This window comes from Oreochromis niloticus, linkage group LG20, assembly GCF_001858045.2.
Source record: "Oreochromis niloticus isolate F11D_XX linkage group LG20, O_niloticus_UMD_NMBU, whole genome shotgun sequence".
Classification (NCBI taxonomy): domain Eukaryota; kingdom Metazoa; phylum Chordata; class Actinopteri; order Cichliformes; family Cichlidae; genus Oreochromis; species Oreochromis niloticus.
Window position 1 is genome coordinate 23,479,133 of NC_031984.2, and position 27,144 is coordinate 23,506,276.

The following is a 27,144-nucleotide window of genomic DNA, read 5'->3' on the forward strand; positions in this document are numbered from 1 at the left end:
GATTATGTGTGCACTGGGAAGGATTTTGTGGACTTGTTGGTGTTGTGTGCGGCATTAATCCTTCTGGTTCCTACACACATTGCAACACGTAATGTCTGTCCGTCTATTTATGTCAATAAGTCTACACTTCAGTCACATCTTGATTGACTGAGGTGACTTTCAGCTTTAATTCAAACCATTTTCAAACATAGTCCCACATTTCAGAGACTTTCACACTGACATCATTTTAATTTTTAAGATTGTTTTTATTACTTGGATGAAAATGCTTTGTAGACAATGACTTGCCGACAGTGAAATTTAGAACCCGTGTACGTCACCGAACACTGCAGCTGACTTCAGTCTTGTAGTCAAAGCTGAAAAGCCTTCTCTGTTGGGTGGAGATTGGGTCATCTTGGCCTTTAAAAAATATCCAGCTTTGTTCCATTGAGAAACTTTTGCAGTTTGCTTTGGGTCGTTATCCACTTGCAGTGTAAAGTGCTGTCAGTGTGATCAGTTTTGCAGATTTAGTTTAGCCTGAGCAGAGGTTATAGCCCTGTACATTTCACAACTTCTCCAGCTACTTCTATCAGCAGTGACTTCATCAATAAACACTCGTGACCTTGTTCCACTGGCAGCCATACCTGCCGTAACATTGTCTCTATCATGCTTGACAGATAATGTAGTATGCTTTGGATTATGATTTCTTTCTTTACGTTGCCATACTTTTCTTTTTATCCCTTTGTCTTGGTAAAAGTTTCTCTTGCTTCATCTATCCCAAAAAACTTTTGATTGTAGATTTTGATAACAATATCAAATATAACAATATCTCTTTTGTTTTGTTTTTTTTATCCAAAGGAAGAATTTTTTGTCCCACTTTACTCGTCATCTGTGGTCTTTTAGGTCTGTTGGTCCATGAATTTATAGATCCAGATTATAGATTTGGCTGCTGTCCCTCTGATAGCCTAATGATAGCCTCACTCAGTTGCATTGACACCTTATGACCTCATATTGAAAGCTACAGTGAACAGTTGCCAAATGCAAGTTTAGCACTTGGAACCAACCTCAGAGATTTTATCTGCACAATTTACCAAGGAATAATGGGGAACAGGGCTCATCTGTCAGTTAATTGTCCAATTAATTTTGAGCTTCTAAAACTGGAAGACTAAAAATGGCTGTAATTCCTAAACAGTTAAAGCAGTACTTCTGTGAAACCCCTTGATTCATAGCTGAAAATCTGCACTTGAAACAGCTTTATTGATTTAAAATCTACTGTGGTGGTGTGCGGACTCAAGATTACCAAAACTGTGTTGTATCCAAATACTTATAGTACAAACTGCATATCATACAAATGAATTGCTCTTTGTATTCATTGATCCTTTTACATGTTATTCATCAAGTTAAAACCTTGGTTGCTTGTTCTTCTCCTAGATCCCTCTCCCCACCAGAGGCAGAAGCCCCCGGCTACCGAACTCTGTTACAAGACTGAAATCAGCAGTCTCATGGACTTCAATTCTCCAGATGCCTCTCTGGACAAAGGTAAGACTCTAATCAGCTGAAATATGTTTCATTTCCTGCACTTGCTTTGCTGTTAAAGCTTTGGTGGATGTGAAAGTTCATATAGATTCACCCAAATACACATGTGCAAATATAGTGTATGTACACACACATGCAGCTGGAAATGCATTAAATCCACAAACATGTCAGGTTCAGGGTCTTTAGGATGTGCACGCGAGGATATGTAATGCAGTAAGCGCATCACTTCCTCCCCCGTCTCAGCAGTGTCGCCGTGCATTTATCAGAAATGAGAGTGTGTATTACTTAAACTACTAAGAACTGATTCCACCATGTTGTTTCAAGTGTACTATATATTAAGCTCTATGTGTTATATTAATAAAAAAGAGATGCTTTTCTAATCACTTAAACAAGGTCAGAAGTTCATAGTAATTATCAGTTATCAGTGCACTTAGAAGCAATTTAGAAAATGATTGTTTTACTTTTTATTAAATGGTTACCCAACTTCAGCTCATGCTTCACCGTCACCACAGTCTCCCCTGTGTGTTTAGTCACTTGTGTCACCGAGAGCCATCTGGAAAAGCAGCCTATTAACTTTAAAGACTGTATTTATTCCCATGACGCTTATCTGACTGGGTGGTCAGACGGGTCCCACATTAGCGTCAGCCGCTCTCCAGACAAACACTTTTAGTAGTTTGTCTGGAGTCCGTCTCCATGTTCCAGCACTTTCATCACATAAGCTTGGAGTCTTTTACAGAAGATCAAAGATGTTAAGTATGGCGCCAGTCCAGAAGTGTGTCTTGACTAGTGTGTCTTGTAAAGTTGCCAGTTCCAGTATGGATCTTTATTGTCATCCAGGCAGCCGCCCAGAGCCTTTATTCATTAGAGCATCCTGCTTAGGGCTTTATTTGGATGCCAGGTCTCTTGTCTCTTCCTAATAGTGTGTGTCAGTGTGGCGATGGTACTGAGTGCACTCACAAATGGTCACACAACAATAATTTTTTGCAGTTTCTTGTGCCTGATTACAACTTTAAGGTACTTTTACTTTTGTATTTCTGTCATTCTTCACTGCATTCATCTGACAGCTTAATAAATTATTAACACCTCAATACTGTAAACATAAAATACATGATAACATATAAACTCTGCTTTTGAAACTCAAGCGAGCAGATATTCTGACAGATTCAGTCATATTTTTAAACCAACACCTTTTATATGTGCGTCACTCTCCCAGAGCATAAAGCAGCTGGTCCCTTAGTTCTATAGACATTTCCTGGGTGCTGTAAATGTGCAGACTCAGGAAAAAGCACGTAGGCACACAAAACCCCTGCAGTGGCCAAGGCCACGTATATCACTACAAGTTTCATCAGAATGAGAACGGGGATCTAAGAGGCTGTGCTATCAGCAAATTCATCTCCGTTCTGCGGTGAGAGAGGGAGACAGGGAAGGAGAGGGAGAGACGAATGTAAGCGGTGAGTGCTGGATCATAATGAAGACAGGTGCTGCTTCGGCACATTAAGTGGCACTGATGTCACCAGCCGGGCGAGGCTTGGTATGTGCGCCACATTAGATAGAAGGTCAATGCGAAGGAGTCAAACAGGGCTTCCAGGGAAAACTGGCTTAAGAGGGAAGGACGGACAGGGAAGGGAGAAGTGGAGGATAAAAGAGTTGAAGAGCACTGCAAGGAGAAGGAGAAAGACTAGGTGAGGGATTACATAAGGAAACGTTATTGCAGGGATATTCTGATTAACACGAGAAAATCAACCGGTGAAGCGGGCGGAGAGAGAGAAGAACAAAAGATTAATAAAGTAGGGGAGAATGTGAAACTGTGTGTGTGGGGGTGACTGTGCAGAGTGGTCTCTGCTGAGCACTTCCATTTTTCTCATGTGCTGACACTTTCCAAAACACCTGCCCCCATCGAAGCCCTCTTACAGCCAGTGGGAGAGTGGCAGCTAAATTGCCTTCAGCAACAATATCCAGGCCTCTCCACTGTAATTTACACACAGCAGAAATAGCTACTCAGAAATGCTTAGACACAATTGTCCAAGAGTAGCTAGGCTTGCCATTTTAATGCGACTCATTTGCATAAGTGCAGTAACTGGACAGAACAATATTATTATGTTACATGCTGTATGCCATGATCACAAGGTCGTGGCCAGTTTTTACATAATCCGGCTAGTATGACCAAAGAAAGGAAGGGAAATGGTAATTTAGACTTATTACTCTGGACATAATGATTATATCCCTGTAATGGAGTTTTGAGCCATCCATCCACAGAAATGTGATCTTATGAATCCTAAGAAAATTGTGCCGCAGTTTGCACAGACAACGATCTTGTCTGTGTGCTTGTGTGTCCTCTGGCCTTCCTGTTAAAAGCTACAGAGAGGTTAAAGCTGACGGAGGGAGCAGAGCAGCAGTGAGACTGTCTTCGGTCTTTGTCGCTTTCTAACGGCTTCATTAAAGGAGGCTTCTGAAAAGTAGAACTCAAAGGTCATGAAGTCTAAAAGCTGGATTTCAAAGGGTCTAGATCATACTTGTCTGCTCTGAAGGGCTTTATTTAAGCAGTCTTCAAAGGAAATATTGTTACAGGGAAAAAAACCCCAAATATGCATATCAGTACATGTGGGTGTATGCCTGCATGTGTGCGCCAATGTGTGTGCATGGCTGGCTTGCTTTAACAAACAGTTTAAGAAGGAAATTCAGTAAAACAAAAGCTTATATTAGACCATTTACCAATAAAAATCCTGTTTTGTTCTTCTTTCTACATCCCACAGAATCCAGTCAGAGGCAGGCTGTATTTGTTTAACCTGTTTTCATATTTAAATGACTGAACTGTCACCACAAAACAACATAAATTTTGTTGTAAAGCTGTGATGTTTAGTTGTTGCTACTTCAGTTCAGACTGAACCCTAGTACAAGAAATCCAGGTTAGCCAAATAAAGCTAATCTCCATTGAGTATGGTTTCTTGGTCTGACTAATGAAGTTCTTCTCAATGACCAGCAGGGGGCGACTCCTCTGATTGCGTCCATAGAGAAAATGAATGAGGGGCATAGCTTCAATACTGATGTTTAAGCTGCCACCATGTAAGAAGTTATCTTAAATAGATTCAAGTTGTCAGGTGAGGCCAGCAAGCTTGGTTAGCAGCTGCAGTCATAAAGTGAATGGGAGCAACACACTGACACATATGTTGGTTACTTAGTGCCAAGCAACGGACTGAGTTACTAAACAACTAAACAAATCTGAAGCACAGACTTCTGGGTGGTCTTTACCACTCAACAAGCCATAATATTATAGATAATCCATTAAGAGGTTAAAAAAGGGATCCAACAGGAGCGATTGTGTTGGTGTTAAGTTTCCCCTCCGCCACCCTTCCCTCTAGTCACATCTGCTTTCAGAATCCAAGATGAAAATCTGCGACCGAAGACTTTATAGTGGGGCTTTTGTTGGTTACAGTACATCCATCTGTTTTACTGTCTGAGTAATGTAATAGCTATCCCTAAGACCTTTCTCAAAACATTTTTTAAGATGAGTTTAAAGAGTTCTTAAGAAAAGTGTTCAAGGAGTGTAAATTAAAACCAATTGAGTTAGCTGTGGCGCTACAAAGATTTTGATTTCTGCTCTTGCCAAATAATCAGACCGTTTATTAGTTTAATGTAAAGTATAAGGGCCACAGACAGCTTTTTAATGAGTTTCCAATTCACACTTCAAAACCTTATTTTGCTGTGACACTAAGGAATATTGTGTTTTGATTGATAAGGAAATATGAATTCATTTTAAAATGTGTCAAAAACATAACAACATGTAGATTGATGAATGGACTGATTCTTGTGTAGCACCTTTCTGCTCTACTTGCTTGAGCAGTCAAAGAGCTTTATACAAACTGCCTGAGTCGCCGACACACGTACTTTTTTTTCTACACATTAGTGCTTTCTCTCTAACATCCACACATTCATACTCAATGTATCAGAGAGCAGGTTTTGGTTCAGTATCTTGCCCAAGGATACTTAAGTGTGTAGACTGAAGACTAGAGATCGAGCCACCAACCTTCTGATTAGTAGATGACCTGGCTAGATGACTCCTGAGCTACAAACAAACCCAAATAGAAAGAAACTTACTTTGCAGGTTGTCTGTCATCACCTTGAGAAGACACTCAGGTGTGCTGCGCCTTCACCATCTACTCAAACCTCTAATGACCGAATCAAATGGATGTTTTAAAATTTCATTCCAGAATTTAAACACTCTGTGCTCTTAATCAGATTATATATTGTCTGACTCCTTCTGAGATGTTTCTCTGTTTGTTTTGCAGTCCTAAAATCCACACCTACACCTCATTAGGATTTGGATTTACACCTTAGCCTAGCACTGTGCCAAGGCGATACTAAATGTGTGTGTGTTTTGTTTAATTTCTAAATTGTACCTTGGATCATGTTTGAACAGCCAGCTGGCCACCTTCAGTCTGTCCTTCAAAACGTTGAAGAAAACAACATAATGAAGAAATAACCCTCTTCTGTTCATCAAACAGCTTTCATATTAAGGGACAGTATGTATAGAAATTACTGTAATTTCTCAACAATTAGAACAATATTCTTTTCAGCTCCTGAAATCAAAGCTGATAGTCAGCACTTTATCCTTTATCTGCAACAGGAAGTTGGTTTGGTCTCCACTTAAAATAACAACAGTTGTGTTGTTCAAGATAATGTGGGCCTAACTCTAGGTAGCTAGCTTAGACACAATAGATCAATAAAAGCACTAAGGTGGAGCCGTTAGGACTTCATGCAAAAGTTTCAAGTTACAATTTTCCATTTGAATCTCTCTCCCCATTTTGTGTGCTTTGCCTGTGGTTAAAAAAGAGTAAAAGGTGAGGTGTGTGGAGAAAATTATAGGAGAGAAACAATATTGTCTTGAGCTCACACATTATAAGCACTTATGTTTCTTTGTTACAACCCCTGGGTTACAAATGTATCCAAACATTTGGGCATTTATGGGCAAATTACATAGTTTGTAGATTTTTTAAAGTGAAACCCCAGCATCAAATGGATTTAAAGTGAACATTTAGTCACGTCCACTGAATCACTGTAATGCACTATGAGGCAGGTCAAGAACTGTTGTTAAGAATCATTGATGGCAACTGCTGAGCTGATAGTCCCTCATACTTACGGTAACAACCATGGACTCCTCTACCTGACCCTACTGATTTGTAGGCATACCACATGGGCTAAAATGTTTCGGCAGCTGAGTCCCCAGTTCCACTTCTTGTGGCCGGACAAATAGAAAAATGCAAGAAATTGTGCCAAAAAAGCCAGTCATACACAAAAACATATGTGCAGCAGGAGACACACATTGATTAGCTTGATTATGTTGTGGATAGTGCTGCAGTGCTGAAATTTTGAGCGGCAGAGAACAGCGCTGCAGCAGTTTTCTGCTGTATGTGAGATCATTTACTCTCTGCAGTGTTTTACAGTGGCTCAGACTGCCGTGACAACTTTATTTCTGAGACATCTCCCTCTATTACTTTTTGTATTACATTCTGCTTAGAACAGTCTTCTCTTTACTTGGTCTTCTTCACAGTTCACTACTACTTTTAACTCCATTAGTTCACACTTTGTGACTTATGGACTGATTTAATCCTGATTTATTTGAAGGTTGTTGAGAAAGACCGCGGCGAGAAGGAAAAGGGAAAGTGAGAATTTATGAGGACATGGAGTCCATTAACACACGCACTGTGTGTCGTAACAAAGGCCGGTTTGGTGGCCTTTGTTGGCACCATGTTGCTGACATTACAGATCTATACTTATATACTGTTTGCGCACGCATACTATATGTACACACATACATGAGTTGAAGTTTTTTGCTTGCTTTTCTTTGAGTTATTGTGCCAACCTAATTCACTGCACAGAGACAAAGAGACTGGCTGCTCTAATTATTTTTCATTTAAAGGACTGTGCTCTGAGGTCATCACCTCCAGGCATCCAGGACATAGAAACATGCAGAAAAGCTTGGTTCGCATTAATAATTTCACATAAAATACAGGGAAATCACTTTATCATCAGGCAGTGGAGCAATGTGTATCACAGATAGCTAATTTTCCCCATGTTACTCAGTCCCTGAAGAGTGATTTGATGCTGTCTTAATGTAGTGTAAATAGCCAGTGAATGCCAAGTACATTCTTTTAATTAGGAAACCCAACAGAGCTGTTGATTAGCACTTTGTCTTCATAAGTGTCTGAGTTTGAGCTACAGTTGGATCTCTTACTAGTAACCTTATAGTCTTCTAGCATGTCCCAACAAATCTTAAGCAAGAATAGTGTAATAAAAATGATGTATCCAACTTGCATGCCTTTGTTTTATATGGTAAAACCCAATCTAATTGCCAGGTCATTTCACATTTCAAGAACTGCAGAGCAATAATTTCTTTGGTACTGCACTGAGGTCCCCCCACCCCCACCCCCACCCCTCCCCACGCACATGTATTTCTTTAAAATTATTGTAGAAATTTTACAGCCAACATCTGTACACGATAAATGACTTTTCTCCAGAGCTGGAAGCTGAGTCATGTCTCATCCGTAGATTCATTACACACTAGGCAGAGGTACATGACTTCCTTTATAGCTACTTTAACTCCAGCTTTCCTCTTCACTGGCATTAAAAGGTATTGGTTACCATCCTGTGGAATGGGATTACGGCTGTACACGGAAAATAAGTTATAGCAAAAAATCAGTGGCTCGATTCCAATTGTGTGGGACAATAAAACTCAGGAGACTTCTTCCCACACATTGCTGAACATCCTTTGTGTGTTATCATGAAGTGAAATCATCCTATTAGCACATGTTCACAGTACAAAGTCTTGTATTTGATCTGGCCTCACAAAAATATAGTGCCTCTACGTGCCCATGTTGTCAATATTTATGCTGATTTAGTTCAGTTGAGTTTATTTTACTTTGTGCTTTATATGTGGATAACATAGGCTTCTGCCATAGATGTTAATTGACTTTGAAATATTTCCAATAGAAATCGGGAGGTGGTATGGTGGTGCGGTATTTAGGAGCCCTGCTCCACACCAGGAAAGTCTGGGGTTCAGATTCAGTCAGTGGGTCCTTTCTGTGTGGAGTTTGGATAGTTTCCCCATAATTGTGAGGCTTCTCTCTGGGTTCTCCTGTCGTTCAGTCCAAAAACATGTATAGCTTAGGTTAAGCGGTGATTCTAAATCAGCCGTAGGTTTAAATGTGAGTGCGAATGGTTGTCTGTCCCTCTGCGTTAGCCCTGCTGTAGGCTGGAGATCTGTCCAGGGTGTACCCAGAGTGACAGCTGGGATAGGCTCCAGCCCTGAATTGAATAAACAGAAGAAAATGGATTGGTGCAATAGACATCTCAGACACTTTTGTGATATTTGCTCTTTGTAGTAAAATGTACACAAACACGTCTGTAAAGTAAGGCTTGTGATTTGCTATTGTTGAGCCCAGAACATACTTTACGGATGTCGTATAATAAAGAGCAATTCAGTAGTTATTGTTCTATATTTGTTCACATTTCACGCTGCATTGTTTTGCCATGTTTGATTTTTAATTTGAGCATAAAGTAGCCTTTTAAATTATGGTTTAAGAAGGTTTTTGACAACACACCACGAGGAGGCCAGTAAGAACTCTTACAGTATGTATAAAATGTAAAGGTTTTTAAAATGCATATAAATAAATAATTCATGAGATTAACAGTGAGAAGAGAAATTTTAAATCCTTGATGTAAATTTGACTTTGAATCACCTGATATAATATGAATTTTGTGCAAAGAGTGGCACACAGAAACTGCTGATTTATTCCTAATTACTACGTGGAATGAAGGAGAAATAACTTCAACATCCTCGTTGTTATTCTCTGATTAGTCTCTGTTCTACTGTTTTGTCTTTTTATGACTAATTCCCTATGTGCGCTTTAATTGTAGGAATTACTTTTATAGTCATCGTCATCATTCTGCTCATTTGAAAAGGTTTTATCTTTTCCTTGCGGAAAGATGAATAAATCTTAATTAATGCATGGGCTTATCAACTTTCTTTAAAGTCTCAGCTCCTTCTGTCTAACTACTAGCCCATCAGCGTTTCTTCACTCACCGTCCTGCCTCAAATATTGTGTCACTGCAAGGGTGGTTGGACAAAAAGAAAAGATTACAAATGGCACGCATCTGTGTCTGCTTTAAGTCACAGTGACTTTGTACACATTCCTTGTCAACCAGAATATTAAGAAGAGGCATATAAAATCAATGCAGAAGGCTTTAAAAGACTGCCTTAACAATTCAGTGTAAACACATCCAGTTTATTACATTTTAAAGTGGACTTATGTTTTAATCCAGAAATGACGACAATATCCTGTGAACATCCCACAAATTTGGTGATAAATCCAAACATTATTGTGTTGCCTAAGCTTCTACTATACTCTGCAGAGCGCGCTTAGTTTACACTGTTCAAGTTGCTCGACGACCACAAGAAAGAAAACTCACATGATGTTTTTCTTGTGCAAAAGTTTCCCACAGCAGCGGTGGTTTTAATGGTGCTAAAGATCTTTTATATGATGCTATAAGTGTTATTTTAAAAGCATTAGCTTACTCAAGCCTCGGGCGAGTCAACAGGCCTGGTTTTGTCCGGCTTGCTGGTATTGGATTGCACACAAATTAATACCCACCTGCCTGTAAGACTACACCGTGGCTTGGCTCTTTCCCTCATTGGTGCATCTCTTTGTTAGAATAATGTGGGAAAATCATAGTCACGGCCCCTTTGAGCTCCTCCTTCCTACCTAGTTAACTATTTGAGCCAAGTGGGAGGAGCCTAATGCAATGTATCATTGAAGTCATGGGAGTAGCCTTGAACAGGTACACTCACAGAGGGGAAAGACAGAGGAATAACTCCTGGATTTATTTCCTTGTGTCAACTGAGCCTGACTTTAGGGGATGAAAATTAAAGAATGAGAGGATTTGAGTTTGGGAAGCTGAAGAAACAGTAATTTTAGGATTTGGTCTGTCCTGAAAGTCTCCAGGACGCACGTCAGATCCTGGAGTCCTCTGGTGAACTCCCCTCGGGGGAGGGGATGAAGTCAGACAGGGAGCAAGGAAAGTCTGGTGAGTGAATGGAACAAGTGCAGCAGCCACAGCTGGACTGGAGTATGAAGTGCGTTTCAGTCATTCGAAGGTCTTACACTGAAAAGACAGTGTTTCTTTGTGTTTGTCCTGCTTGACGAAATTTGCCAGATCGCGGGAGATTTGTGTGCTGTTTAACCTGAAAGCACATCATGCTGACATGTTGCCAGGTGCCATACGTAGTCAGTCACCTGTTTTAGTGTTAAGCCGTTGGGAGACTTTAACCTGAGATGACCTCAGAGCTGCTATTGTTTGAGTTTGGGAACAGACATCCTGTTTTACTTTTCCTAGCCGACTTGCATGGAATAAACTTGAAGAGATTTTATTCAACCTGAAATCAAACGTCTAAAAATATGACAGTGATTCACACTATTATATTCTGGTGGATGGCTCAGAACAGGGTGTGACGGAGGCTTTGCTACTCGCGGATAACTAGATAACAGTCTTGGAAGTTTGGGGAGCTTTACATAACCTTCTTTTCCATGTAAACAAGGCAGTGTGTTGTGTTTCTAATGTAAACGCTGCGGTGTCAGATTCTTAGCTGCCACTTTACTCTGAATACACGTCTTTCATTAACACAGGACTTTTTTGCCGCGTCAGCGAGGACAGTTTCTGACAATTTTAACTGAAAAGTATTGAATTACCTTACATCTGAAAAATGCTGCAACTGTGGGAAGAACTATAGATGTTTTCCCCCTCTTGTTTTGCTTCCAAATACCTGCATTGCATATCCATACTGGTAGCTGAGCGGCTTTTCAACCTTGGACTAAAGATATCCCAAGCACAGAGTTAAAAGTTCACATAACAGAACAGATTAGCAAAGCTTGTTTTCGTTCTTGTATATTTTTCAAGCGTGTCATGTAAATCTTCTTAACCTCAAGGTGCAGTCGTGACACAAGAGGTGCATTTAGACTATAAGCAAACACCTGGAGGATATGGAAGGCCGTCTTTGCCCAACCCTTACTATCCCAGGTGTGGTTATGTATTCGCAATTGTGCTCGGTTACTCACCTTTCCGTCTCAAATTTCTGCAGCGTCCCCTGTGATTACCACGTAGGTAATTTGCGGCCGTTTTTTGTAAACTGGAATTGGACAGCATTAGTCATGCAGCCGTTACTACTTGTAACCATAGCAGCAGATTATGTACAGTCATAGCTGTTGATAATTTTTAGGCATTATAGCAGCACAATCTTCTGCTTTTGATCTTCTCGCCACATCAAACCTCTGTTCTTTACCTCTGCCAGCACTCGACGATCCACACCCCCAATCATTGCAGATTACACCGCTCATTTATGTCTCACAGTTGTCACTCAGAGAGAAAACAGTGCTTCAGAGGAGTGACATGATTGGTCTTAACCCTGTAGATGGATACTCTCTGTAAAGCAAGCTGTAAAACAGGACAGGCTGTTGCTGTCTGACTAACCTGACACTCAGTAAGGATCAGGTGAGCTCTGTTTGTGTGCTGATGCCTGTATGTGCCTCCAAAGGCTTGCACACGTCCATTTATGCGTTTATGTCAATCAGTGCATTATGCCTGGGAGCCTGCATGTATTTTCAGTCAGCTCATTTTGACAGCGTAATTGTAGCTGATTTCGGTCTGCAGGTGAATGCAGCAAGCGGCTCTGGCATGTACCAGCCAGTTTCTTCCCGTTGTGGCAGACAGATGACAATTTGGAACAAGTTACAGATAATCAGCTTCCTGTTGGAATCAAGTCAGGGATAATGGTAAAGAAAGTATAATAATCATGCGCCTTGGTAAGTCCAATTTGCCACTATCTTAGAGCGAGAGGTAATTTTGTTTTTCAATGAGGTGGTCTGATTGGGGCTTTTATTATCTTGCATTTATTTCTCTATTTGGACACCTTGGTGCCTAATCGCATTTACTCCACAGCATAAAAAAAACTGAGCTTAATTTGGCCGCTTGTTTTGTCACTGTCACAAATCAAATTCGTCCCTCTGTTGGGTGCTGTTTTCAGACACTGTCCATTCCTCCACAGCTCATCAAATATACATGGATGGATGACAGAACTTGCTCTCAGTAAGTCACTGAAAAGGTGCCACACATTTGCAGTGACAGTCTTTTCAATCTCGTGGCTTTATTTGCAGAAGCTGTCAGCTGAGGCCCTAGTCAGTTTGAAAACCGAATAAATGTAACTCCATAACCATTAGCTACACATTTCCCTCCCAGTATCTTATCAACTGGGATTGTTTTGGTGGCTCCATATCCTAATTTGGCTACCAAATCATCATTGTCATCTTGGCGTGACATTTCTAGATGGCTGTTTTTATTTTTGTCACTTTGTTTGTTTATTGGTGTGTGCGTGTGTGTGTGCGTGTGTTCTGTTGAAATTATAGATTGCTGGCTTTCATCACAATGGCAACCTGATGCAGGTACTCTGACTTTGTGTGTGTATGCGTGTGTGTGTGCTTGTAGACTCAACAATTTGATGAAATATCCATGGTGACACAGTGGCTGGCCTCTCACATGGCCCAGACTATTAATAAGAATAGTGTGAGCCTTTGGGACCAAAGGTCATTTTTAACAATATGCGCACAAACACACATGCATGCGCTTCACACCTGCTTTGTCATAATAACAGCCAGACACCTCTTAGCTACCTGTCTCAGTTCATTTGTCCACCTAGTCATTAGGAGGAATCAGTTTCTGCTGAATGCTTACCTAAAAAAAACCCCAACAATATATCTCCAAAAAATGTATTCCTCCTGTGTCATTAGAATCTGATGTGTTATTATCTAACTAGCTATCCCACTCATGCACAAAATTAATTCTTAATTTGTTTGCTGTGTGTTTAGCAGCAACACCCAGGGAAAATAAAGTTCAATAGCACAGTGTTCATTCACAATGTGCAATAATATAATTGAACCAAAAGGAAGATAGTTGTAATAGATGTTACAACACAAGTTAATTGTTGATAGAGACTTTTTCAGATCATGACATTATGAATGGCATGTTTTTACATTTTATAATACCAGCACAGCTCATCAAGCATAAACATGACAGTTATTATTGCCTGGCCCGGTGCAACTAATTAACATTCTCATCGTGTCTGGTGTAAGCTGTCCAAGAATAAAACCACAAACAGTAGTGTATATCTAGCACAGCCACCTTAGCAAAGCACCAATTCATTATACGCCAGCTTAGATAGCAGTGTACACCTAATTAGTTATCCCCACGAATAAGCAAATAGTGCACATTTCTGCAATTACAGTAACTTAGACTTGGCTCTGGTTGGACTCAGCAGCATTTATTTACTACCTGATTGCCTACTAATACAAAATGCTGGAGGACGATAAATAGTCTAATAAGGAATTTGTGGCAGGAGGATAGTTGCTAGCTTGCACTTTGTCATTTTTGCACGTTTATGAAAGGATATACATTTTTACACATTTGCAATCTTGGACTCCTCCAGTCACTCCATCAGTTCAGGCTCTTACCAAGTAATCTAATCGTCTGTCCCTGTTGACCTAAGCCATCTTTTTTTCACGTTTCATGGAAATTCTGCTCTTAATTTGAAAAATAAAAAAAAAATCAAAGAGCTCTCACATATATCTGTCCATCTGCGGTTTCTGAAGTATGATAATCTCACTGTTTGGGTTTTTAACTTAGATGACTGCAGCCTTTGAAACAAACCCATGGATTACTATCACTTTAGCGCGAGTACAGACTGTGAGAATAAGAGGGCTGCTTATGTAACTGTGTTAAAGGGCACCAAAATAAAGACGGTTTTAAATCTCCCCTGCCAAAGCCCCTCAAAGAAAACTGAGAGAATATGCATCTTTTTTCTTTTAGACACAGTTACAGTGTAGTAGCTTCATATGCCAAAGTGACTGTATTTGCATTTTTGCGGCTTTCTTAAAACTGTGCGAGTTGTGGCCGGTACCATCCACAGAGAGGATTTTAAACCAGCGGACGTAGATTGTGGTGGAATGCGGCTGAGATTACTGCCTATCTTTCTCTCTGATCATTTTTTTTCTAACCCCTCACTCTCACACAAGTTCGGCCCCCATTACTCCAAGGACTTGAAGCATGAAATGGGCTTGCCAGCATGTGGATGTCAGATTTTTGGATGTTGAAGCAGAGACTACTTGATCGACACTGGTGGAATGAAAGGCAGGGAGCCACGCAGTGAACGACGTTGTCATTTAAATGCATTTGAGTTGAATTAACAGTGACAACCTGGAATTCTGCGGCGAATGGGTCGGACTTTGTTTAGTGAAAGCAATCGATTGTGCACGGTGAACCCTCATAGGGGGTGAAACAAATAGTTGCATTCTCATTTAGCACTCACTCATTAAAAAAAATCTGATATTTTCTTACTTTGCGAGGCTAAAGATCGCGGGGAGTGGCGGCTTAAGCCTCCATGCTGGTGTGGTTGTCAATAAATAGCAACCCCTATTCCCTTATGTCTTATCCTGAATACCAATCTCTCTTCATCATTGTCTCAGTTAATATATAATATTAGAGTTTGAATTCTATGATGGAGTGCCCCAAGGCAAGGTGCGATTTTTTTTTTTTTTTTTTTTTTTTTTTTTTCCCCTTTCATTTTCATCAGCCGTGACCCTGTCATCTCCTCAGGCAACGCAGGGAGATTGTTCAGCTCATGAGAATTGACTGGCTAATCCAGAGCAAAGCACTGCCAGACAGAGCAGACACTGCAGGCCGCCTTCATTCGTCAGACTTAGGCATTACAACCGTCATGAGCCACTGATGAATTTGCTATCAATGGTCCATAAAACTGAGTGTGTGTGTCTGTGTGTACATGTGAGACAGAGACCCACAGAGTCTTTTATTAATGACTCTAGCATCTCATTTGAGATGAAAGGCATATAAATGTGGGCAGTCTGCCCTGAATGATGTGTGTGGGACCAGATGGGAAATGTGCACGTGTTTTCACTTGCTTGAGAAGCTGCGTGTGAAAGTGACGTATGTCACCTTTGCTGCCCTTCTGGCAGATGTTTAACACCTCATTTGTACCTGGCGATCATACTGTATTTAACACTGAAATATTAAATAAATCATGGGTGACAGCTGAAACCACATTAAAAGGAAGATTTAGTCCCCTTTCTACAATTTATGTGTATCTGCTGATACAATTTTCCTATATTTTATATACAGAGTTTCCACAATCAACTAGTGGGTTCTTTTCTTTTTTGTACGTCATAAAAAAATCATTAAGTATATTCATGATCATGTAATTTCCCAGACTTTATTAATGCAAGTGTTTCCTCTGTGTGGATGCATAAAGTGCGGACTGATTTAGGTTAGGCTTAGTTGGTGTGTACTACAGCTGGCTCCATAAATATTCGCAAAATGACAGATTTTTACGTTTACCTCTGTACACCACCACAGCTGATTTTATATCAAACAATTAAGATGTGATTGAAGTTCAGACTTTGAGCTTTGATTCAAGGGGTTCAACAGAAGTATTGTTAAACCCCTTGAAATAGGAATTACAGACGTTTTTATACACAGGCCCAATTTTCAGAGGCTCAAAAGTAATTGGGTAATTGACTGCCAAGCACTTTCATGGCCAAGTGAAGCCTTTTCCCTCATTATTCCTTGACAATTGGAGCAGATAAAACAAAAATCTGAAAATCATTTCAGATGTTTCAAATGAACAATTTGGTATGTTCTTAAAAAAGGTATGTACTGGTCAGCTCAGCAACACCAAAGAAAAAAGAAAGACCACATAAAAACAACTAAGGTGGGCCATCACCTGGACAAGAACCCTTCACACATCTAACCAAGTCAGTGACTCTCGAGAAGTAGGTGTGTCATTATCAGTCTACAATCACAAGACACCTCCATGAAACTAAGTACACAGGGTTTTCAAAAAGGTCCAAACCACTTGATGCACTAAGATTAGGAACTCCAGATTAAACTTTGCCAGAAAAAAAACATCTGAAAGAGCCCGCACAGTTCTCGAGGGAAAAACAAATTGTTTGGACAGATGAAACCAAAATTAACTTGTGCCACAATGACAGGATAAGAAAATATGGAGAAGAAAAGGAACAGCTCATGGTCTGAAGCTGACTGGCTTGTTTGAATTTTGTGGTGGTATATAGAGGGAGTATTACAAAAATAGGTGCCATTCTTCAAATAGAAATGGATATTTGTAATGAACGAAAAGCAGAATCTCAAAAAGTATGTAGCATAATATAAAACAAAGTGGCATACATATATAGTAGCAAAGCATGATGAACTATAAGGCTCTACTTTTCCCCGAGGACTCAGATTATCATAGGAATGAAAGGTAAGATAATGGCTGCTTTTAAAGAGCAAACATGAATTATTATCCCACCATGCATTCGCTAATGTGTAGGGATAAGCACATATGGATTTTTTCCCAGTAAGTCTTTCTGCTGAGCTTAGATGAAACAAATGCCAATAAAGCATCCTTAACACCACTGATTGCACAGGTGTTTCAGCATCTCTCATTTCTGATTTTCTGGCTGCAGAGCGCAGCCATACATATGAGATTTAAGTGCTTTTTCCTGGAATAAAATCATTAAAAGGAAATGAAACTCTCCTTGAGAAGGTGCATTAGACTTAAGGGTATTGTGCATGTAGTTTCCTATGGAGTAACACTGCTGATCCTTGTAGATTTTATAGGAGTCTAAGTGTTGCCCTGTCACAAAGACTTTAAAGGTAACACGAACATCAAGTCTGTGGGGCTTAATTTGTCAAAAGGGTTCAAAAATATATTATTTATATAGAAAACATTAGCTGGTTGTTAACTTATTAAACATCTGAGTGGTTTTATTTCTTGCTATGATTAAGCACTTAGAAATATATGTGACATTTGGCAAAAGTGTTGGCAGGACTGAAAAGTGTTCAAAGAGCTCCACTGCTGCCCTCAGAGCATCCGCTTCGGCTTGTAATGGTGCTCACATTGCACATAGTTGTGTGCATCAGTTAGATACAAAAGAATGATTTTTATAACCTGCAGACAAAAGCTCTCTTAATTGCATTATCGTAAATGTATTTGTTTTTAAATCTATTCAAAGGAAGGGTTAAGCTTTTAACCCAGCAAAGCATCTCTGAATGGATTTTAGAGAGCGTTTGTTTGAATGCAATTATTCAAGCATAGGCTATAGCTGAGCTGCCAAGCGCAAAACAAATAGGAGGATGTGGGCTGTTGCCTTCCTTCACATTCTTGACCCCGGCTGCTCTTTCATTCCTTTTCTTATTTAACACATTCCTTATTTGGGTTGTTCCCTTAGTCCTGTGATATATTATGCTGTGCTTCCAAACTACACATATACCTTTTCATCTAGGCTTACTGGCACTTTACAGCATTTTCCTGTCATACAGTACGGTATGTTCAAAAGGTTTAAAAGGATACGATTATGTTGCACTATGACTGGACTTGGGAAATGGGACATTATATTGGAGAAGTCAAAGTGGCATAATAATAATGTGCTCAGTTACATAGTTAATATCAAATAAACATTCGATCTGGAATTTCCAATGTAAGTGTGCCTGGTCCAATATTTATACACGGTTCTCTGCACACAATAACTTGGAGCCATTATGTTCTTTGCGTGCTGGAGTAAAGCTGCCTGTCACAGTAACGACACCATCTTCTGTGCAGTACCGTGGGTCTGTATGTCCTCAGTCTGCAAGCTGGCTGAATGAGAATTCTGTGGGAACAATTGTCCCATTAATTGATTTTGTCTCCAGTATCAGGCAAAAAAAAAAAACGAACCCCGCCTTGTCTTTTTCTCCCATTCACTCTAAAGAGGGAAAACCAATCTAAAAATTACCCCCCTCTAGACACTTACTGTCATTCCCTATCAATTTTCAACCTCCATTGCTGTTCCAGCCAGGTCCAATCTCAGCTGCCTCGTGGCCACAGGACTCTCTGACAGATTGCTGGACCCTTTTTTTCAACTTTGTTTTGTGAGGCTTGCAGTTTTGGCGCAAGTGAGAGAAATGGGAAGTGCAGCATGGAAGAAGAACACAGGAAAGGAGAGTAAGCCGATGATACAAAGAAAGGAGACAGAGAAAGATGGAGATGGCCTTGTATTGACATATAATCATCAAAAGTAATCCCCTGGGAAACACTGTGTGTTCCTGTGGAAGGAGATCTACTTAATACAGTGGCTAAATAGTTCTTGTAGGCCCAGAAAAATAATAGAGTTCAAGACTAATTCAATTTTCAGAGGGTCTCTGTTCTACTGCAATTTTCATTTTTTTTCACCATTCATGAAGAAAGGATGATGGATTTTATATCCCCAGAGAAGTTTTGGTGTTTTATGATTGTTTTCCACCATACCAAACCTGTCACACCTAGGCTGCCGCATTATTTAGGAAGACGGCTTGAGACATTTTGCTTAAATCACATAAATAGGAAATGACACTGATCAAATTCATAATTCAGTGGGACCAGCTGCACGTCAGCTGATGCATTGCTGCTTTTATGCAAATGCACACACTTTAGCAGTCATTTCCATCAGCGGCTGGGGATGGAGATTTTATTTACTGTTTCAATGAATCACAATAACTAGAGGCGAGTACGTTCAGGGAGTCTGAACACAACGACTGCAGAGATGGAGGGAGGTCAATAAATGCACATATTCCTTCACCATTCGAGTGAGAGACAAAGATCAGTCGTCATTAGCCTCGGACTAATCCCTATGGGGCTTCACAGCTGCATAAGGCTTAAGTCAGAGATACACTTCAAGCTGTTACTATTTAAAGAATTTCTGTTTACAATTTTGGCTATTTCTAGGTAGAGACGGAAAACATGAAGAAAAAAAATCCCGAGTTAATGCTTTTACTAGGAAAATTGAGAATGTGCCAGTGAAAAAGGATTTTGGTCTTAAAATCCAGCTTTGTACATTTGTCTTCTTTAAAAAATTCAGTGAACGCTGCGTTACAAAAACCATTAAACTAAACGGTTCTCGGCACTTCATAGTTTCCTGCAATGTATCCTTCTGAGACTTTAGCGCATGTTTATGCATTTTTTTAAGTCTCCAGCTATTTAGGATTAGTTGGATCTGATAAGTGTGAAAACTAAGCATCATTGTTTAACAGAAACTCATTTTTAAAATAAAGTCGCCAGTGTTTAAGAAGGCAAAAAAACGCTTTATTGACCAGAATGAAGTATGAAATGCAGATAAGTCTAAATGTTGTATCCCTATATGAGGATGAAGGGTCTCAGGAGGTTAAAGCTTTTCTTTTTTTTGTGAGTTTAAGCTGACTAACAACTGGCAGATAAACCTGTGCAAAAGCAGATTACATCAGTGTGTTAATCCAGTGAGTTATTTAAATGTATAATTCAGTTTTATTACACCTAGGGATATGTTTGTATAGATCATATCAGAAAAGTAAAGAGATGCCCCATGGGGTGAGAAACACGAGCATTTAGACAAACACAAGCTGTAAACAGCTCAGCTGTAGGCCCAAACTTATTTGGAGAACCGAAATTGTTTAAGAATTTTCAGTGGAATTGGTGTAATCTTTAAATACAATGGGAAGTCCAGAGACTGAAACATATTCACAATATCAGGGAGGGTAAACAACCCCAGTACAGGGCAAGAAGAAAATTTGGGAGCTGTCATAACTGACATTTACTTACACGTTCCTCTCGGTTATTCTACTGTAAAATGTAATGTTTAAAATTGTATTTTTAATTTTGATTTAGAATGATGTAAAATGTGGTAACTCTCCCAGGGATGCTACTTTAGTTCTATTATCAGAGGATTTATTTACTATGAAGTTAAAGTTCAGCTGAACAGACTCATATGATTACATGACAACCTAATAATTTACAGTATTACTTACACTGTTATTAGACTGATGAAGCCCATAGTTTTCAGATCTTTTTATTTTCATTGTCTTAGTGTAAACAGCAGTGAGTTTGACTGCTTCATTTGAGTGTCTGTTGAACTATAAAAGGCTATGCAGAGATTTTCTGGTCTGTTTCAAAGGCCATAAACAGCTTTTCTTTTGAGACCGCTTGTCCATATTCTTGCTCTCCACAGCTTTACTGCTGGTTTGACCAATGACCTATTTCAGTTGTTCCGTCTGTCACTTGAGTCTCAAATGGATTATGTTTGCAAACCATGATTGGGTGCAAACTAGACATTCCATGTTCCTAGCTTTTGACTGCCAAATGCCAAGAGGCCTCAAAGCTCACAGGGTTTGTGCCCCGCTTAAGAACTCAAACCAGATAAATGGTTCCTGTTCATGACCCTTAGTGTTTGTAGACCACTCTGAATAAAAAATGTAAGTTTGATCTGTTGGTGAACAGCATTCTTGGCAGCTTTAAAGGGGAAGAGAAAGAAAACACCTTCAGCCACTGAAGGAAACCGTTTTCAGCAAAAAGCTCTAAAACACCAGACGCTAAACATGGTGGAGTACAGCCATAGAAGCAGATGTGTCCTCCGGGATATTCTGGTTGAAACAAAGAAAAAAAAAAAAAGAAAGAAAGAGGGAAACAGAGGAGTAAATGTTGCAGTACAGTTATCAGCTTGCCAGAAACTTCAATCAATCAGTCAAGCTGAATGATAATGTTAAGTAAATAACTGTTGGTCAGGTTTGCAAATTCCTCTCAAGGAGTAGATAAATGTTCATATCTTGTTACAACCTGTAAGTGGTCACTGGTGTTTGCCTGTGTGTGTGCATGCATGCTTTTGTATGTTTGTGTGTGTGTTTAGCTCTAAATTGAAATGGCAGTGAAGTAACAACCATGCTAACGTGTAGTTTGGAAGAAGCAACCATCTTTATAATGCTGGTTAAACAGCACTTAAGTAGTAATGGTGGCTGTTTGGTGAAGTGAGTAATTATGTATTATGTTTCAAAATTAGTTTCTTTCTCTATGTGTCTGAACTGAGGGTGCCATATAATTTATGATCTAAGAAGCCGCAAATTCCCCTTGTTCAGTGTTGGTGCAATCAAAACTGGTTTACGTAATCTCGTTATCACCACTTGTCTTCTATGCCCTATGCGACTCAGCATTTAGCTCGCCCAGTACAGTTTTATTCATAAAGAAGTAATCAGTCACCCAGATGTGAGGTCACAAAGTCAAGCGACAGAAAACAGATGGAAATAATGTAAAAGGAAAAAATAAAATGTGTCATACATCTGGTATGTTAGACTTAGATGTTAACTGTAATTGGAAAAAAGAGAAAATAAAGAGAAAAATATTTGATTGTATTTTTAACTTTTTGCATCTGCAAATATGAGAAGGTCTTTAAGGGTCAAAGAGATGTAGATTATGTCATTAGAGGGGGTATGTGGGCTCTGCACTGCCACTCTAGTACTCTCCAAATTGTTGTAGTATAATAGTAGTATAATAACAACAACTACGACCCCTAGCTGTATCTGTGCAAATTAGCAAGAGAGTAAAATCCCAGTCTTAGAGGTAACGGCCGACACTGATATATATATCATCTCATCCCATCTAGTTCTGAGGTTATGATTGGAATGGATTTAAGGAGTGTGTAATTCTGTGGTCACCAGGCGGCCGTGCAGATGATCCTTCATTGAAAATGTGTAAATTACACCTCTAGTCTTGTCTGCATGTGTGCAGTACTTTAATAAGAAATAAATAACATAATAAACACAATAAATACATTAACAGTGTAACATATATCTAGTTATATTTCTGTCGGTGTAATACTTAAATATATTACACATCACGGGTAAGAATATTGAAATGTGAAATGAAATAATAACTAAATCATAGCTTGTAAATCAGTATTTAAGGTAAAAGTAACCCAAAAGCAACAAGGCCACACTAGCTCCAATATGTAGTTCTACATCTCTATCTATACATAGCAACAACATTGCCTCAACTGCACAAGGAAAGAAATATCAACATTTCCAAGTAATAAACTGGACTTTAACCATCACACAATGCCATTATAAAAACTGCAAACACAGATAAGCAATCAAGTTGGAGAAAGTTACTATGTGACAAACACGACATAAATACTGATGTAAACTAACGCCCGTTTATTGGTTGCCTGCACACACGATAAGCCACATGATCTGAGGTAGAGTATCGGTCAAAAGTTTAAGAGCACCCAAATTCTTCCTGTTTTTTAATTGAAAATCAAGATATTCAATGTCTCATTGTACTATGAAATGCAAGCATAGAAGAAATAACCAAAGTTTAAAAGAAATTATGGAATTCAATTAGAAACCAAATATTCTTCAGAAAGTTTTTCTCCACTCTGTTGCTGAAGTTCCCATGAATGTGCGGCACTTGTAGGTTACTTTGCTCTCTGTCTTCCGTCCAGTTCATCCCAAACCAGCTCGATGGAGTTTACGTCCACAGACTGTGCTGGCCAATTCATGTTTCATGGCCAAGGGACAAACTGTTGTCTCTCAGAAACTTGTTTTGTGATTCTTTGTGGCTTTGAGTCTGCCGGATCTCATCCTGTCAGAGTTTCTTAGTGCCTTTGGATGTTGAAGGAGACTATACGTACTGACACTTTGACTCTTTGTGATTTGTCTGTAGGAAAGACCTAAACTTTTAAGAGTTATGATGTTCTGTATCTCTTTCATTGCTACTTACCTTTTTCCTCGCTATATTTAGAGCAGCACACAACTATCTGCAGTACATTACTGTTTAAATAAAGCTTGGTACCACAGTGTGTTTCAACTATACTTTTATGGAGACAGAAGAGATTGTAAGTACTAAAGAAAAGTTGGGACACCTACCAGAAATTGGTAGCACCACCTTTCAAGACTTGATCAACCTCCGCTGCTGCAGAACAGCTTAAGTTGTTCATGCATTTCTTGTTCCCTGAAAACTGCCTCTGTGTATAATTCTGAAATGTAAAAATTTTTTTTAAGATTTGTGTAACCTTACCTTTTTTTTTTAAACCTCTGGCAATCCCCCACTTACCTTTGTACCATTTCAAGCTATTCATTGGACTTGAACTGAAATTCAATAAGAGCTGGAAGAATTGGGGTGTTCTAAAAATTTTCACTGGTAATATACATAACAAAAAAAAAAACCCACACAGCAAACTCTGATTACAGTTCTTCATCAGCGTTCCCTTTCCACTCCTGTTGCACATCAACTGCCAGCAGGGCAGCGTTCTGATTAGATACTCAACAGCCAATTTAGTCGATCTCAGGAGGCTGTCCTTCGTCACAGTGATGGGAACAGAGTCACGCCAATCCAAACTCAAATAAACAACTCCGTGTTGTCAAACTGTTTTTGTGCTTACACTCCTACATACTGACAGAATCATTGCTTTTAGTTTGTATGTCTTTGTTCCTGCTTGAGAAGAGAAGTAATCAAGGCCAGAAGGTTTTTGTTGACAGTTGTGCGGCAGTGCAGCTTTGTGCGAGATATCTTCATGTGACTGTGAATGCTGCTGAATGGGATGATGTAATTGGGATGATTTGTTGTGGCACTTCATTTGTCCACTGAAATCACTTCAAGAAATTCCTTTGTATAAGTATGCCGTATTTTCAAATGTATTTCCACAATATAAAAAAAAGTTACTAAAGTTTCATTAAAAAGTTTTTTTAAAAGTATTAATTAAAATACCCCAATTATTTAAATGTACACATACATAAACACTGTAAATTGTGGGCACCACATTTTCCCTGAGATAGAAGTTGGCGCCTCTTCCAGGCAGGACCTAGAGCTGTATGGGGTCCTGAAGTGGTGAGCAGAAAAGATACGACTTATCAGGAAGCTCCCACTCTGTCATTGTAATGCAGCGCTACCATGAAGCCTCTTGCTAACCTAGAGGCTATGTGGACACTGAAAAATAGGTGATAGTCTTCACCCCACCGCATCCTGCCCCCACACTCAAACCCTGTCATATCTGGAGTGCTCCACTCCACACTGAGCTTGTCTCCAGAGCGCAGGGTTAGACAATAACTTATCTGTTACGCTCTTTATGTTAAGTGCCCTTTTGGTGGTAAACATTGTTGTATTTTTTTATGTCATGATGATTTATTAACTCACCAAATGTTTGGTTCAAATTAGCGGTAGAATGTGGACTCAAAGTCTTCCTCATTTATACCTGTGTAAACCACTCAACACTCCAACACTACCTACTTCTTGCTAAATATAGTATGTATAACAAATTATATTTTAACTGACATAACACATGTAGCTGTAAACTCAAAGTACTGCAGGATTGCACGTGCTTGTAGTTTGTTGTTTGTCATGGATGCACAGAAAATAATTCGATTCATGGATTTCAGTAAGGCAAGCAAAATGTATATGTATATAGGTATATGTATAGGTGAAAACCCAAACATACTCAAGATCATTTTAGTGAATGACGGGATTAGTGATTTGTTTACTGAACACAAAAAACAGTGTATGCACAACTTCTCATCAATGCCACCAAGTTGATCCAGGCTGGGCATGCCTATATGAACTGTTGCCTCAGCCTTCTATGTCCATAAGAGCGCTATCTCTGAGTTGAATGGTCATGAGGTGCTCCAACATGGACCCTTCTTGCTGCCAGAGTAACACAGACATTTCTAAACTAGGAGTATATCCAGACTTCCTTGGCTAGGATTTAGTCCCAGTATGTCTCCAATTGAACGTGCCGGGGAAATCCTGGTTTGACGTGTTCATCAGATGCCACCATCAATGACCACTGCACTGCAGCTGCAGGCTGCACCCAAATCTGTTGTTGAGCAATTGAGCAACAGCAGATCTAGATACTTGTTCAGTCCATACACAGATGGGAGACTGCTTGCATCATGTCCAGAGGAGGGTATATCTCATATTAAACATCTTGTTTATGCCTATATTACAATGTTGTTCCATAACATCTGTTTAAAACACAAGTAGTATACATAAATTTCCCATTTATAGAATTATATTTATTTACAGTTTCCCAATGTTCTACTTCATAAACAGCAATGAAAAAAGAAGTTTTGGCTCTTTTTGTTTTGTTGCTGTTGTTGGAGTGAGCAGCCTCACAATCAGTTAAACATTTTTCTTATAAAGCTGATTGTCTGATTTATTGTCCACTGACGTGGTATAGAGAGAGAAAAGATTTTAAAAAATGCATAATTGTCAAAAAAATACATATAAACTATATTAAGCCTTAGATGCCATCTATAATGTATAACTATGATTGATCATTAGAATGTTGGTCTGTATTTATGGGTTGGTTATTGGAGACTGAACACACAATTTCAGTATACTTGCCCATTATTTAGAACTCCTTGTGTTGCTGCCTTTGCACAATCAATACGTGCAAACTTAATGAATAAGAAATTAAACTGAGTCTGTGGCTATTATAGGATTTTTAAAAACTCGTGAACTGTGTCTTGCGCTCGGCTGTTTCCAGAACGGGACAGTTCTCGGATTGCCAATAAGGGTGTTGCTGCTTGAGTTGCTCCGTAAAATGTGGTTCTATTATCAGGTCCATTAAGTATACCTCTGTGTAATGACACTCCACTCGCCAACGTTTCTCTCTCGACCCTTCTCCTAATAACCCCTTTTACATTTCATTTTCGTTATTTAGCGGGCGGCACTTATCCTCAGCCACTTTACATTTTGCCAGTGATCAAATTAATGGAGTCAAAAGGCCTGGGAAGCAGGTACATGTCATACGGGCAAAGCAGTGGGACTAATTGTAGTTTCAGGGGAGGCAAGATGGGACCTAAAGTGATCCATGCTGTGCAAAAATGTATCAGAGCAAGGCTCACATATCCTCGCTTATGGTTTGTTGTCAAAGTTGATTGTAGTCTTGAAGGTCTCTAGTGTCCTTATGTAAGAAATCAGTCATAGGTATGGGTGCAGAAGGGGATGATGCAGTTTAACACCAGGCCTGTAGTACGAGGAATGAAGGCTGATAGAAAAATCTGTTGGTGTCGTGACTCAAAGATATATGTGCCAATCATAGTACTCTGCAAAAGCCACAGACACAAAATGTGAATACGCTCTAAAAGATCAAGCTATGAATAATTTACAAAACATTTTTTACAGAAAGTGCATTATTCACAAAAAAGTAAATTAAAATGAATAATTGATGTGAACGCCTGATGTTTCCGATGTTTTATAATATCATATATGCCAGGAATCACTATGGCAGCATTTAAACGCAGAATGGTTTCATTTGGAGGCATTGTATTGTGTTTGTAATAATGTTACTGTCCTTGGATGTGACACATGCAGCGAAATTTGTTGTCTCTCAAGCAATCACGTCTGTAATTCCAAACGTATAGTATATATAATATACCACCTAATTTAATTGATCCGCACCAAACAGGGTTTGAAGTTGAATGAAAGAAAGTTGCATCGCACACATACTCAATTAATTTAATTATAGAAAGTATAAAACTGTTTACTTAAGAGATAAAAATACCATAACAAGTTAAAATGCTTTAAAACAATATAAAATGCTATGACAAAAAGACCTAAATGCCTTAAATAAGACAGTTTAAAAGCACATTGTGCAGAGTGCTGTTACTGTGCATCTAGTGACTTAGAGCTATTGTCTGTAACAAGATTATAGAAGCACGTTCTTTAGATAACAGACAGTTGCCTCGCTTCCACATGGAAACTTC

The 27,144-nt window shown here is 39.3% G+C and overlaps 1 protein-coding gene across 3 annotated transcripts in view; it reads left to right on the top strand.

Annotated features, from left to right (window-relative positions):
* LOC100696443 (kazrin) overlaps positions 1-27,144 on the top strand; it is a 174,673-nt gene that overhangs the window by 127,000 nt on the left and 20,529 nt on the right. For all 3 annotated transcript variants that reach the window (XM_025901300.1, XM_013271124.3, XM_025901301.1), the window contains exon 5: positions 1,408-1,515. In XM_025901300.1, coding sequence (XP_025757085.1) covers positions 1,408-1,515 — 108 coding nt within the window. The remainder of the gene's footprint in view (positions 1-1,407; positions 1,516-27,144) is intronic.